The sequence below is a fragment of the Stegastes partitus genome, unplaced genomic scaffold, assembly GCF_000690725.1.
Source record: "Stegastes partitus isolate 25-593 unplaced genomic scaffold, Stegastes_partitus-1.0.2 Scaffold30, whole genome shotgun sequence".
Lineage (NCBI taxonomy): Eukaryota > Metazoa > Chordata > Actinopteri > Pomacentridae > Stegastes > Stegastes partitus.
In genome coordinates this window covers 466,913-482,582 of record NW_007577761.1, presented here as the reverse complement: position 1 = coordinate 482,582, position 15,670 = coordinate 466,913, and the positions used below count along the sequence as shown (strand labels likewise).

Sequence of the window (15,670 nt, the reverse complement as noted above, 5' to 3'; positions counted from 1 at the left end):
CGATGTTTTAAAGATAACATGTCTTTTAAATCCAAGTATGTGCACGGGCCACATCTTTCTACGTATTGCTGTAAATTGTGGAAAACATTTGGGCAAAGAAAACATCCTATTAGTGCTAATGGCACTCATTTGTAATACTGCATTGTTCTGCTAATGAGCTTTCTGTTTTCAGTCAGCACAGTTATTACGACTTGAGCAGGTCTCCTGTATCCTCTGCCTTCCTGTACAGAACCTTACCTGTGAAGGTGCGCTGCATGAAAGCCCCCCACTGATCTCTCCGATTCGAGCGGCTGCTGTGGGATTGCTGGAGCTGATGAGGACCGGGCCGCTAATCTCCATGGAGTGACGCTGGGGGGGAGGAGCTAGCATAGGTTTGTGGGACATGGTGAGAGAGGTGAAGGAATGTCGCTTCTTGCTGTTCTTCTTCTCCCCTGCCCGCTGGGCACCATTGCTCTGGGGCCCCGAGGAGGCCCCCTCACCAGAGTCTCCACTGGAGTCTGACGGCTTGTCCAACTCTATAAGCTGACGAGCTGCCGAATTGAACTATGAGAGAGGAAGAGAAGTAGGGAGCAATGAAGAGAGGAATTAATAAGAGATGGTATGAATGAATGACATTGGTGGGAGTATTAATGTGATCACGAAAACTGTCACTCTCTACAATGAAGTTAATGGTCGTGGAAGACTTTGATCTTCATCTATCAGCAACGACAGTGAGCAGAAAAATGGTCCATTAGGTGTTGAAGCTCAACATGTTACAACGCCTTTACAAAGAAAGTGTTTTAGTCTCATTTTCAGTCATCTGTGTGACGCTACTATTTTCATCAATTTAGCTGTCTACACGTTCTACACAGTCAGCCTAACAGTTTGTGTTGTACTCATGCCATGCACTCATAAACACTAGGCGAAGCAGATTGTTACACTTAAAATTGATCTACGTTTTACTTGTGTAACTACAGTCACAGTGTTTTGAACTGTGAGGGCTTCCAATACGTGGATGAATTACATCTCAGTACTGTGCACTAATGATTCCTGTACAAATGGAACTGCTGCTCTTCTTAGGTGCTGCTCACGCTATCTTCTACATAGATATGACTTTAGTCTGAGGCAGCTGAAGGTTGTAAGCCAGCTATGAAACTGCAGGCTTTGTAACCCTTTAAGGCACTGTGCCGTGTGACTGACTGTAAGGTAAAAATCAAAGTGGGAACACTAAAAAGGTTTCAGTTAATCACAGGGTGCTCTTACTTGCTGTCACACGTTGCCCCAAGCAGCTCCCTCTACTTAGGACATAAAAGCTAAGCATTTCACTTCAATCCAGCAGAGAGCCTGTGCAGGTTCATCACTGACATGTCAGCACATTAAAGGTATATATGCAGGATTAAGAACAAAATACCAGGTGAGCGCCCTTCATCTCATTAAATTAAAGACCAACTTTATGGCAATTGCAGTTTATTGTATAGCCACAACTGAAAGGGCAACCAAAGTTCCTAAGGCAACAAAAACACTACGACCTAGATATGCACCGGTTATGCAAAACCACAAGACCACATTGGGTCGTGCTATATGTCTGTCTATGAAATCTAAACATGACTGCCAACTACCTAGTGAGAGGACAACAAAATGTTCTATTCTGCTACGTTAGCTTTCACTGTGCAAAAACAAAATGATGTATACAGCCTTAGAAGTATTCTGCGGTCTGTTTCTGCAAAATCTTCACTCAGTGCATAAAAATCTGAATATAAAAGCATAGAATACATACAAAAATGATAAAAGAATCTGTCACAGCTTTGAAAAAAAATGTTCTCCCACAGCCTAACCTCAACTCTCTTCTGCAATGCTTCAACCCACTAACTTATTTGAGACAAAAACACAATTCAGAGACAATATCCCTGTGCCAAACAGCTCTTTTAACATATTTCTTTTCTGCTTGTTTAGAATATTCACAACAGAATGCACACTGGTGCTGACGGTTATTAAGTGAAAAATGAAATGATCTTTAAAGAGAGAAGACTTGTTTCATTCTGTCTAGATTATTCCTAAAGCTTTTAAGTAAGCCCTGCAGAGAGACTGTGACTGACTAAATCTTCAAAGACGTGTTTAGTGATTCTTTGAAACACATAAGCATTTCAAAAGGAAGAGAAGTATTAGACATATATTACTGGATGTATGAGGAATAAAGACTATTTTCAAGGGATCCTAGAACTCTGTTGATCCTCACGAGACACTTGCTCCACCAATGATTGGTGACACACACAAAAAAAAACTGCTCGTTTTCTTACCTCCACATATGAGATGGGAAAAATTCCAATTTTATCTCCCAGCATTCCCTCTGCCCAGTTTTCATCCACTCTGCGGATCACAGTCAGGATATCATCCTAAAATTTGGTACAGGGAGGGCGACACATGAGGAAAAACGTAATTAAGGATAATGCGAAGTAAGAGTGTTGCTCATCCTCGAGGAGCAAACACTAAACAGAAATAATGAGGTGGGGACAATGCTTTATTAAATGGAACATGCCCAAGAGTGAAAACACGGGGGTCTAAAACATGGAGCTGTGTTTGGAAAACTACTTAGTAAGCTTGTTTCTGTTTTTGCTCATGTGGCATATAAACTGATGACAGAATACAAAAACATCAAAGTATGACCCAACAGCTGGACAGACACAGCCGCTTAATTATTGTAGTTAGGCTGTGCCTCACTGTATGTGGCATTCATTCTCTGCAGCCTAATTACAGCTGTTCATCAAGAAGCCTGGCTGAAAATCTAAACCATTTCTCTGGGCGTTTAACAACCCTGACATTCTAAAGCACACATAACTTGAGAAAATGAATGCTTAGAAGACAGAGTGTCACTGTAATGAGAGGTATTTTTGTTTTACTACACTGACCATGTGGCAGAAGTGTGGGCGTTGCAACGCTACTGCGACTCACCTTGGAGAAGGGCAGGCAGTCCTTGTCGGCCTCTTTGTCTTTCAGCTCAAAGTCATAGAGAGCTTTGCACTGAGGCGGTGGCTGCGGCAGCGGCTTGATGACCTGCACAAAGTTGGTGGGAAAAAAGCCATGGACTCCTCCCATCTCCCCGTGGTACCAGTTCTCGTCCACCTGCCGGCGCAGGATGATAATGTCACCTTTGCTGAACTTGAGGTCTCCTGGTTCCTTGCCATCGTAGTTGTAGAGCGCCTTGGCACAAGGAAGCTGCGGTACACCCTGAAAGCAGAGTGAGCGTAAGATACGAATGAGGCTGAGAAACAGAGATGGCAAAAATTAAGGATGCATACCAGTTCTGTACAACATTCTGTCTGGCCATCATCTTTGAGTGGATTTGTACTGACAGTGACAAAAATAATGTGCCAGAGAACAGAGAAATATTTAAACTAAGGCCCAAACCGGCACAGTAAAAATTTTGCTGAAGTTCTTATAACAGCCATACTTGTCAAATTTCAAAATAGTGTTCACAGTAGGGATGCATATTTTTACTTGTTAGTGGGCCACGTTAAGAATTAATAATTGATTATTCATTGAAATGAATAAAATACAACAGACATGTTCCATATGCTAACATAAACGTTTTTGTAACCACTGCTTGTTGCAAAATCACCCTGGTCACATCACAGATCTGAGGAGCAAAGTAAATACTAGGTTACTTTATTTTTTAAACGAAACAGCAAGAAATAGAGACTTCATCTAAAATTGCTGTTCAGCGATTAGCCCAACAAAATCCAAAGTATTAAACCCAGAAAACAAGCTCTACTCCTCCACAATAAACAACCTGTAATGTTAATTTATCTCCTCACAGCTGTTTGATACAAAAACAATTCCCATACCTGATCAACATGATGAGTGACTTGTTGACTGTAGTTAATGTTAGTCCAGCTGCTTTTAACAGCTGCCCAGCTGGAACAGATGTCCACAAATACTGTTGCAGCAACTTTATCAGTCCAGGAAATCTGTCAGCGTTTACTGCCACCTCTAAAATGTATTTATTCTCAGAGCAGAGCGTCGCCGATACCCCTCATCACTTTAATGTTGTTGGAAGCGAAAACTCAGAGTGCTGCTGTTCGTGAATGTTAGCAGCATGTCTGCTAACAGAAGACATTCAGCTTCCGGTCTATATTAGCGCTTGACAAACCTAGTTTAGCGTTAGCATGAGTCAGAAAGCTAGCTAAACCAGTCAGTTGCCTTTTTCACAACTTTATGGTCCAGAGTTCATCGACATGACTGCCACATTAAGAAGTTACACAGCAGCTAAGCTTATGCATGCAACCCTTACAGAAGGTCAACAAACACACGTAACTCCATCTCATTCATCAATAAAAAGCTCCACCTGGTGGTGCAACCAAGTGCTACACCAGATTTACAATACCCCGGTCCCTCGTTTTCTGACGTGTCAGTTAATAAATTTTAACTGGCTTAAATAATGAACAGCAATTAATTGAATACAAATTAATCATCAACATTCCGAGTTTGCAATAAGTCTTCTGATTCTTAAATCAACAAAAATCCAAACCCTTATTAGGAAATGCAACAGGTATATTTTGTAATACTATATACAACAATCTATAGTGAAAATGTCTATGTCAGTGGTTCACAGCTATAGTGTGAGTCTTACTGGTTGTGAGCAGCTGGCTACTGGCTTCACAAGGCCCAGAGCCCGGTCCCTTTATCTCGCAGAGGAAGGTTTTGTATCTCAGCCTGCTAGCCTGCTAGAGTCCTGAAAGGCTCATTCAGGGAATGACAATCCAGGGAAAGAGGGACAGCGAGTAAGGGGGAGTAGCAGGATAGAGAAGCATCAATGTTCTCTATTCAAGGAGGGTGTCCATGAGGAAGGCTTCAGTCCAAACAACCCCCCACTATTTATCCCATTGCAGCAGGACACCCTTTGCAGTGATCAGAATCACAAACACTACTAACAGACTGGATGTGAACTCTGAGACAGCACAATAAACTTAAAATAAAGACTGTGATAAGGAAATGTCTAAAAGTAGACACTGGCAAAGCGAGAAAGAAAGTCGGAGAGACACAAGGGTTAAAGTAGAGTTTGGAGCAGGCTCTGCAGTCTTGTTAAAGGCTAATGAACCGTTTAAAGGCTCAGAGGAGAATAAAAGTACAGAATGAGCTGTGATGGTGAGCCAGGGTGACATTACCCTGCTGCAGAGAATCACACAGCCTGAAGCACAGAGCCAATCGCTCTCTGGCTCTGCTGGTCTAGCCTGTGGGGAGAAAAAGGGGAGGAGGGGTACCGCAGCCCCCTGCACACTGCACTGGAACTGGGCCTCCTTTCAGGGGAAAACAGGGCTTTTGAGCCCACCCAGGCCTGGCAGGGAGTTTCGTGATGAAAATGCAAATTCGAGTGAAAGCTTTGCCATTTCTGTTTCAAATGACAGAACAGGTTCAAGCTACACAAAACCAATGGGATCTAATTACATGGTAAATATGAAATGCTTGTCTGTCTGAAACTGTGACATTTGTAAGCACTTGTTCTCTGCACACCAGGGCCAAGACATAAGTGCCCAAAATCAGTGCTGTTATGCAATTACATCTGCACTTGGTAAAAGTGACTGCAGTCATAAAATGTGCTTGTAAATAAAGTTCTGCATGTACAAAATATCGTACTTGAACAATATGCCCTGTTTATTCGAGTATCTGGGTGAGATTGGTCAAGATTTCCCTACTCATATCCACTGAATGAGAATTATTACTGGACAACACAGAAAAAAACTCACTCCTGACAGCGTAAGCTGTTTTGGTACCACACTCCTTACTGCCTACTTCTCAGCTGGTTTTGATCTCCCCGTCCTGGCCTCATAAAAGAGGGGTTGTCAGCAAAGTTACATTTCCATGTTTCACTCGGCTTAGCGTAGTGAGAGAGAGAAAATCAAGAGACTGACTGTAGAGGCCTCTGGATGCAAGAGTTGAGCAAGACGGAGTAAAACTTGGGGTGGGTAATAGCTGGGGGGGTTAATATCCTGTGTGCATCCATGGAGACGGTGCTGTTGTGTCTGCAGTGGACCTTCATAAAGGAGCACCATCAGTCCTGACCAAACATCCCCCTGGAGAACATGGGAAGCTATGCTTCTAATGGGAACATACAGAAGAGAGCTAAAGAGCTTCTACCACATGAATGCTATAAAAAAGTCCCAAACACACACATTACATAAACACACAAGTGCACACAGATCGTTCTTGCTTTTATTGCTTTTAACCCCTCCCCAGGGGAAGGATGAGACTCCAACAGTGTACATCTCTGTATGAAGAACCACTGCTACAGAAGAAGCTCTGTTTTAAGCTCCAATGCCAGAGAGTCACAAGAAACAACATCAGATTTTTTTTTAAGTCAAAGACTTTTTTTCTTCACCTCTCTAATTGTTCTCAACATCTGTGGTGAAAGTTTATAGAAGTAATTATACAGCAGCATAAGCCACTGTTGGGTTGCTGTATCAGACTATTGGTATTCTAATGAGAGTATGCGGGCAACGTCTAATGACTTCTAACTTCTACAAAGATTTATAATACACGATTACCAACAGTAGCAACATCCCATTTTGACCCTAGGAAACCAAAAGGCAGTGTGCGGGCCCCAAGAGAGTTAGGTTCTTACAAAAACAAATGTCCAAAAAATATCTACAACGACACCATTACTTTTACCACCTGCACTAGCAAGTATAGTTAAAAATATTGTGATATTCTCTAGCAAACCAACTTTCTTAATCTGACAGCTTGTGCAATATAAGGCTGCCTGCAACTGATGATTATTTCAACCGCTGTAAATAACACTGTGGTAAACATTTAAAATAATGTTTTGAGCAATGAGACACAACAGGTAATTAATTAAGCACCCCTTCAGATCACAATTTTTTGTTGCAGTTGTAGTATTGGTTATTGCCATCATAAGACAGATATAGTCATTTGTTTTAAAATGAAAAATGTATTCCTGGTAATTAAATTACGCTTAATTTGCCTTGTAACAAAAAAGCTGGTTTAAAAGATCAAAAGAAGAGTTTTATTTACCACTGTAGCATTAAGAAAATAACTGGGAACAAAGTCAGTATTCAAAAACTGCAACCTCTGTGAAACTTTTCAGTATTCATTTTGACGAGCAGCAGAGAGCGTGAAAGCTGTTAACCTACCAGACTGTGTGTATGGGAGATGTACAGACAGATAAACAAAGAGTGGGACTAGATCCAATGTACGGAGCATCAGCTGGTGTGTGCAATTACTCCTGTATTGCAGATAATGCAATTAGACCTGTGTGCTAAAGGGATTTAGCTGTTAAAGTGTTCTCTTCCACAACACTGGATTATAACTGAATTACCAATGAGTTGTGCTCTACAGCACAGCCAAATGTCAACAACCAGTGAGGAGACAGTCATAAAACAAAATGTATGCATTCATGCAGCGTTACAAAGGTATGACTAGGTCAAGATGGGATAATTGTTCTGACAGCTTGTGTTTCCACATGTTTGCAAGACACATTTTAAAGACAAACACAAATAGATAAATGATAATAGGCCTTCTGTTAGAAGATAGTTTCAGACAATCAGCAAGCAAACTTAATATACTTATACTGCTATCCTTGTACAAAAGCTTGTCTTTACAGCTAACACACCAAAGATACAAGTAACTTTTGCTTCGTCAGCAGTTCAAGGGTTGTGGTGTAACCACAGTAGACAGAAACCTTTACCCCCTATGTGTACGTGCCAGACATGACTCCACTCCCATATGGACACCTTCAGAATCTCAGCAGGGAGTGGAGAATGAGCAAGGGGTACTACTGCCAAAACACTGTGTGTAGGGGGGGTTTGTCTGTCTGGTTTGCCCTACAAACATTTCCAGGGCAGGACATGTCTGACGCTCTACATGAGGGAGCACAAGCTGCATCTGCCACACTGACAAGGTGGTCACTGGACATTTGTTGTTCATTACCAAGTTGCTGTTTATTGAAGATTCTGCCACCAGCACTGGAGCACAAGAGCTGACACATGATGGGAGCGAAACATTCTCAGGACATGGGAACATCTTGATTCCATTAGAGCTGCATTAGTTTTAATTGATTCCTAATGGCCTTTTTAATGACCACTGGAGGGCAGATGCCTTTCACTGGTTCCCTGCACTGTCTAAAAAAGCTGAAGGTTTCTGGTTGTAATATACAGTAATAAAGAAGGGCAGACAAAAGGCAGCTGTATAAAGCTCATGAAAGTCAGTAGCCAGAAAGAGACCATTTTAAATGTCATCAACAAAACTAACCAAGCACACAACCTAGTAAGTGTTTAGACACACAAAATCAGAACTTGTACATAATTTTCTGTGTCCGTTTCTCCATTACCTTTTAGTGTTTTAGATATTAGATATTGTTGTGTCTGTATTGATAGCAAAATTTGGCTGCACTTTGAAACAGGATTGGGTGATTGGACAAACACATCAACAATCAACGATTGTGGCTGTTGTTTTAGGGGCCATTTTGTCATTGCATTGTGTTGATTTAATTGTCTGCTTCCTTAAGAATTCAATCTGGTAAATAATTAAACTGTTAAGTGCAAATATGCGCTAATAGGGGCTGCAGTTGGAACTGTCCAAGGTGAGCTACGCTGCAAATGTGAAAAGGAAGGTTACATCACATAGCCAGTGCCACTGTGAGGAGCATGCCAACAGAGGTGATCAAGTTACTTTAAAGGCCAATTCATGGTTTCTGCTTGACAGATGCAGCCTTTGAAAGTGGACACACACGTGGTTTTGTTAATGCTACAACAGGTATGTCTTGGTCTGCTTTGCCTCATATTGGACACAGACAAATACATCCAACTGGTGTTTCTGAAACACTCGCTGTGACTTTACACTGTATAAGAAGATATGGCAGTAAAGTATGCACTGGGCTGTAGCTTCATGTCAATCTGATTTTTCCTAAGGTGTTACTGTTGAGGGCTGCAAGGTGGCGCAGTTGGTAGCACCATTGCCTCGCAGCAAGAAGGTTGCCGTTTGCGTCCTGGTTGGGGCACCTGGATCTTTCTGCCTGGAGTTTGCATGTTGTTCTCCGGCTTTCTCCCACAAGTCCAAAAACATGTTGAGGTTAATTGGTGATTCTAAATTGTCTGTAGGTGTGAATGTGAGTGTGCTTGGTTGTCTGTCTCAAAGTGTAGCCCTGCGATAGATTGGCGACTTGTCCAGGGTGTCCCCTGCCTTCGTCGTAAGTCAGCTGGGATAGACTCCAGTCCACCCGTGACCCTAGTGAGGATTAAGTGGTGTATAGATAATGGATGTATGGATATTACTGTTGATGGAAAACATGTACAAATTAGTTGACCTGGTTCAGGTAATATTTTCAAATGGTCTCTCCTGATCACTGTAGAGTTTTTCTGGACAGTAAAAGCTAATCAGCACCTACAAACTATGCTAGTAAAGCCTCTAAGCCTAAAACTAGAAATCTCTCAACCACAGTCAGGAGTTGCAGATCTTGTAAAGTAACATAGCACCATACATGCTTTTATTAAGGTATTTGAAGAATTGAGTGTCTGAGGTGACATTGTGGTAGGAACAGATAGACTAATTTATCGCAATTAGCTTGAATGCATTTCGTTTTATGCTGAGGTGTTCATTATAGTAATCATTCGTTAAGTGTGCATTGATTCTATTCTGTAGCGAAATGCGACAACAATCATTTCTCCGTTGCTCGTTTTGATTTAGAGTGTCGAAGAATAGGAGATGTTAACAGGTGGGTCTACTGTCAGTTTGTGAGAAAAAGAGAGAGAGAGAACAGGGTGTAGCTCTATAGTGAAATGAGGTTTTAGTCATACCAAATAGGAAAAAAAAAAAAAAAGGCAATGAATTTGTGGCGGTCAGTGCTGACATTGTGGCAGGCCACCATAAATAAATCAATGTATGGGAAACACTGATCTGACGCCATCAGACTCCTTTACAAATAGTGGTAGACACCAACATGAACAAATCAGCAATTGGAGGCCAACTTTGAAAGTTTTCTTTTCTGTTGAGAAAGAGCGTTGTATTTGGGTGGATATTTTTTTGTTACTGTTGTACAAAATAATAGTGGTTCTACCAGAATGTAATGGGATGTAGCCAGCAGGTCCTGGAGGGCTAAACATGGGCTCAACGATGATATTCAAAGAAAGACTAAAAAGGAACTAAAAAAGTAGGACATGCCAAACATTCACTGACATTAGAATAATGCTGTCACACAGGGACCTTCAGATGAGCGCATGTGACAGCAGAACCTCATGACGCAGTTTACTCATCTGGAGCTGTTGTCTCCCTCTCAGACTGAGACAAAAGAAAAACTTCCATTCTCTGGTTTCTATGGAAACTCCACACAGGAGCACTTTTTTGGCTATTTATGGGTCTCTTGACAGTGCAGTAAATCTTATGAAAGAGAGTCATTCAAAATCCAGCCAGTGTCCAGCTAAGGGAGAGGGTGCAATGATGGGGCCCAGGGCATTGGTGAAGTCAATGGGCTATCACCTCAAAGAAACACTTTGACGTTTTGGGAAAATGTGCTTATTTTGTTTTCTGGTAAAGATTTAGCTGAAAAGATCAATGCCATCCTCAAGTTTGTACGCCAAGGATGAGGCCACAGCCAGAAGCGAGTTAGCTTAGCATAAAGACTAGAAAAGGGTAGTATGCCTCTGTTTGGAGGTAACAAAATCAACCTGACTATTCATGGAAATTAATTTATGCAGTTTGGTAAAGCATGTACCATTCCTGATGTCACTAAACAAAGTCAAAATGGCCAACAATTGACCAATAATCAAGCATCAACTTAAACAGATAAGTGTGAAGCAGCAAGCAACCACAGGGAGAGACTTTGTAGATCGATGAAATTACATTTGCTGCATTTGTTATATTTAGCAACACTAAAGATTTGTGCATCAGTGTGTAAATTAAAGTAATTTGTCAAGTATTGACTAGGACTAAATGATTTTTCTGACAGATATTGTGATTACAATTTGTGATTTAAATTCTTAGAGTCAAGCTCCAGTTCAATATTCACTGTGTAATAGATTTAAAATGTGATGGGGCATTACCATATGAGATATCATCACAAGCGTGACTGTCACACAAGCAAGACGGCATGAATAAACACTGGGTAAGGCGTACTGCAAAATGTACGAGGTGTGGCTATTAAATAACAAGACTGAGCTTAAGTCACTTGAACCACAGCAAACATGAATCAGCTTTGTAGTATAAAGCCATGGATAAACCATAGACAACACCTAAAAGTTGCATAAAATCTGAAGAAAGCTGAAAGCCTTTGTGATTTGCAAATTGCATTGTTTTAAATTGCAATCTTAATTTGAAATTGATTAAATGTGCAGCCCTAATACTGACTTCACTGAATTAGCCAAAAAACAGACATTTGGTTAGCCAAAGCTACAAGCAGAAATAAGAACTCATAATATTCAAGTCATATTCAGCCCTGGTGTAGAATCGTTTATCTACTTGACTACATTTTGTAAGGAGAGAAACAGGCAATAAATCATTCAAGCTTTCCAAAGCTTTACTCTACTCACTGTGCTTGTTTGTTTCCCTCACTACATACCAAATGAGGTCCCACACATTAGTCTACAGGCAGAAAAACACTCAGAGCAGTCTGGAGGCCAGATGGAAGCTTGGATCACATGTGAGAAGAACAGGAAGCATTCAAAAGCCCTTGAAACTCTCCTCCTGTTCCTCCTCATGTTCTTCCATGTTCCTAGGTCAGCAAAGGCATCTGTCAGTTATATCTATTTACTGAAGGAGACAATGTCTTCTACTCCCCTGTGTACAAGTTACAAAACACATTTTAGGAGTAACCACTCACTGACCCCACCAATCTGCACTTTACTGCCAGTTCCTGACCTTCAGCTGTCCCCTGGGGGTTCATGGGAATCTGGGTGCTCGAGTATGATCAAAGTCATCCTTCTTTAGAGGTGGGATACAGGCCCCATAAGGCTACCATGTGCAAAACCAGGAACTACTTTGGGATTTCTGTATTAAGGTGGTGCCGATGGTGGTGGGGTTTATAAAAACATTCAACACTTGGACATACAATCAAGTCATTTCTGTGCTGAGTGCAGTTTGTAAGCTACAGATTAGTCATCAGAGGGAAAGCATTTTAGCAGGAAGTGAGTATGGATTTTTGGAAGAGCGTATGCACACAGTGCAGAGCTGTCACGCATGCGGTTTTCATGAAGCTCTCGTGCATTTGGGTGTGAGTGTGGGCTCGACTGTGAAAATGCAATTACATAAAACCACTTGCACATGAACTGGCACATCTCTTTGTGTAGCCTTATGAGTATGGGCTGCTTTCTTTACCTGGCGGGCCCCAGATGAGGGGTAAAGGCTGGTTCTGGGTGGCCCTGAGATCACCCAGTCAGCCTGTCTGACTAAAAACTGAAAGAAGAGAACTCTTTAACTCTGTGCCAGTTCATACACTGGGCTTAACAGTTGCTCTCACAGGAACCCACTCACATTTCAGAGCGAGTGAGGAAGCAAAGTGCAAGTTAGAAAGAAATGGGCAGAGAAACAGTGTGAGATCAAAGACTGAAAAGAAAATGGGGCAGGGAGAGGAAGCGAGGCTTGCCCTCCTGAACCTATAATATGGCTCTGTGGCACAGACACAGAGACATTTGGTCAGAAGCCCTGACCAATTTAGTAAAGCACGAACAACTGGGGCAAGAAAGCACTGAGGTACACAAATGATTGGCCACAGATGACAATCTGGTAAATATTCCAAATTATTTTTCACTCTTTTTATGGAAAGTTTTATAGACCACATCAACAATCAATCTAGAAACAGATACGTTTATGATAAATGTATTTATTACATTCATGTTGGTGGCCACATAGCATAATTATATAGTCTTTGATCACGCTGTAGAACAATTTAAAAGCTGTGGATTGACAAAGAGCTAATGTTGCCTCCTGCAGCTGCATGAAAACATTTTCAGGCATTACCAGTGGCAACAACTGACTAAGCACCTCACCGATCAATACAACATGTGGATATAAAGCATTAATTCAAAGTGTAATGAGATTGTAAGCTCAGACGGATCTTTTGTCATGTATTTAATAATCGTGATTAATAACCTGGATTAGCGCTATGAAAGGCGTCACGCATTGAAAGTTAAGTTGTATCCAAGCTACAGAGGGATTAGTCCACAAATGTCACAGTATCTGTGTATTGAGTACTAGTCAATATGAGCTGAATACTAAGCATTTCCTCACATTACTCTCCACTGTGCTGGTGAAAGCATGCAGTGTCTGTGGCCTTTTGTTCCTCTTAGTCATTCAGGGTGAGCCACCTGCTCTGCTCTGCAAGGCTGACTTCGATTTACACAGAGTGTTGCAAGTTGAGGGGAAATCTGACAAGAAACTGGACAACTACCTAGTGAATCTGAATCTCAATTCAAAACTGCTACATCCGCTGCTACTTGGTTTCCAAGTTATCTATGTCAGATGTTTGACCGTCTCTCGTACGGCTGCTTATCTTTCAATTGTCCTGCTGTATATCATCAGACTAGTAGGCAACTGGAGACATTTGCTTGCATTGGCTGGTATTTCTACGCCTCTACAGTGGACAAACAAAGCCGGAATATTGACACAGTCCTGGAAAAGGGCCAATGCACAAACACTGCATCTGTTATCTGGCTCTAGAAGCTGCACAGCATTGACTATTTTTCACTTTCTTAAGAAAGTGTGAGAGTGTTTGTCTATTCCACCCTTGACTCAGTCCAGATGTAACATGTAACTGCTAGCTTTCTTTTATCTCTAGTGAATGCTCTGTGACTGGAGCGCAAACAAGCAAATCTAATGAACTCTTCAAAAAAATAAAATAAAATCTGCAACTGAAGCCCTTACTAGTTTCTTGTTCTGCAAAGATGCACTGCAGGTTTAGGACTGTACTTTACTAGTTTCTCATTTTAACTCGTTTGACCCTCGTAAGTCCTGAGGGTTCATACCACTGTTTCCCAGCACATTTAAGATTGTACTTAAGAAATGCAAAGGATCAAAACAGGCCACAACAATTTTGCAGTAGGGACAGCTGGATCTCATTTTAAAGATTGGAATCTGGGCCGATCAGCAAATTTTAAAAACTGATCGGTATCGGCAAGGACCTAAGACTGATCCTTTGTTTATGTCCTCTGTCACACAGGTGTCCTATAGAGAGATCAATATGTGGCAGGACGCTCGGGAATTGTTAATCATTTTCTTCATCATTGATCAGCAGTGTTATTATACAGTAATTGATAACACAATCGAGCACAGAGGACATTTGTGCTGTGCTGACATAGCTTTTTTTAGATGTTTCAGATAGCTTCATTACATGTGCTACTGGGACATAAAAACACTGTCCTAGTTGAACCCAGCTAGTCATAATGGCCAGAGGCAACTAAGCAGTAGATGCTAAATATTAAAACACAAATTTTTAGTAGGTCTGCACATTTTTTCCACTATCGTTATTAATCAAGATTTTGGCTTTCCCTAGTTGAATGAAAATGATTAACTGTGATATTTATGTTTAAAATGTGTGCTCAGCTTATTCAAACTCTGAACAAGGGAAGCAGCCCATGCCGATTAAGTCAAATTCTTGGACTAAAATCAATTCAATATTGATGATAATAATTGTGATTACCATTTTGTCCATGATTGTGAAGTTCTAATTTTCAAATAATATTAGAAAGTGAGTATTAATAAGAAATCTCTGCTTTTCATAGTGTTGACTTGTCATGGATACACTGGCTGTTAGAGGCAAACACATGGTCAGGGTTTATTAGATATTTGACAATGAGGTAGTTTTGTTGGCACAGACTCTTCACAGACTCTAAAAACCCCAGGTTGCTTTGGTTACTCAGCCCACAGTAATACCATGAAGAACTAGGAGAAAAAAGGAGAGACAGATGCTGATACTTCAGGATGTCCAGATACATAGGAGCTAATTGGCCTCTACTTGACATAATCAGCATGAATATCACAGCGTTCTCCCATGCAGAGCAGAAATACAGGGTGGCTGGCTCCAACTCAAGCTGATATTTCAACACAGTGTTGTCACATGTCTGTTTGTGTACTGACTACACACCTGTGTTTTTGTGGGGGTGTGCACCGTATAATGGGCCCTCATGGCTCTAAAATCAGTCTGTGACTCATTAAAGCAAACACTGCCCTGGCTTTGTCAGGCCAAAGTCATAGAGGACTAGGCGTGTGTGCATTTGTGTGAAACAACTGGGCTCAAAGTGCATTTGTCTCTAGTCAGGACAGTTACGATGGGATACGAGAGTGAATGTAATTCTCCAGTCAGTGCTTGTAGCAGGATGTGAGTGCAAAAAGCATATTTTGGCTGAAAGCCCACCTCAACCCCGGTCTTTGTCAGTGCTCTCTCCTATTCAAGTCCCCTTCAATAATTAATCACACACTGTCAGCAACAGAGACCCCACACATGTGGAGTAACTGAGAACACAGATTTCCAGTAGTCTGGTTTCAAGATTATGTGGCACTGTTTTTCCGAAATAAAATATAAATTATTACTTTTTTGATTATATGTGCTGGAAAAGAGACATTTCTTCAGAGATTAAATAACTAATTGATTAACTGAACCACAGAAAATATACCTGCAACACAGATATGTTGGAAAGATAAGACCTGTTCACAAATCAAGATTTCAGGACTAGGGATCTTGATAAAATGATTC

The 15,670-nt window shown here is 41.2% G+C and overlaps 1 protein-coding gene across 1 annotated transcript in view; it reads right to left on the bottom strand.

Annotated features, from left to right (window-relative positions):
• sh3rf1 (SH3 domain containing ring finger 1) overlaps window positions 1-15,670 on the bottom strand; it is a 35,971-nt gene that overhangs the window by 11,798 nt on the left and 8,503 nt on the right. Inside the window, exons 3-5 of the mRNA XM_008298922.1 lie at window positions 2,929-3,204; window positions 2,277-2,372; window positions 238-543 (exon numbers count right to left, since the gene is read on the bottom strand). Coding sequence (XP_008297144.1) covers window positions 238-543; window positions 2,277-2,372; window positions 2,929-3,204 — 678 coding nt within the window. The remainder of the gene's footprint in view (window positions 1-237; window positions 544-2,276; window positions 2,373-2,928; window positions 3,205-15,670) is intronic.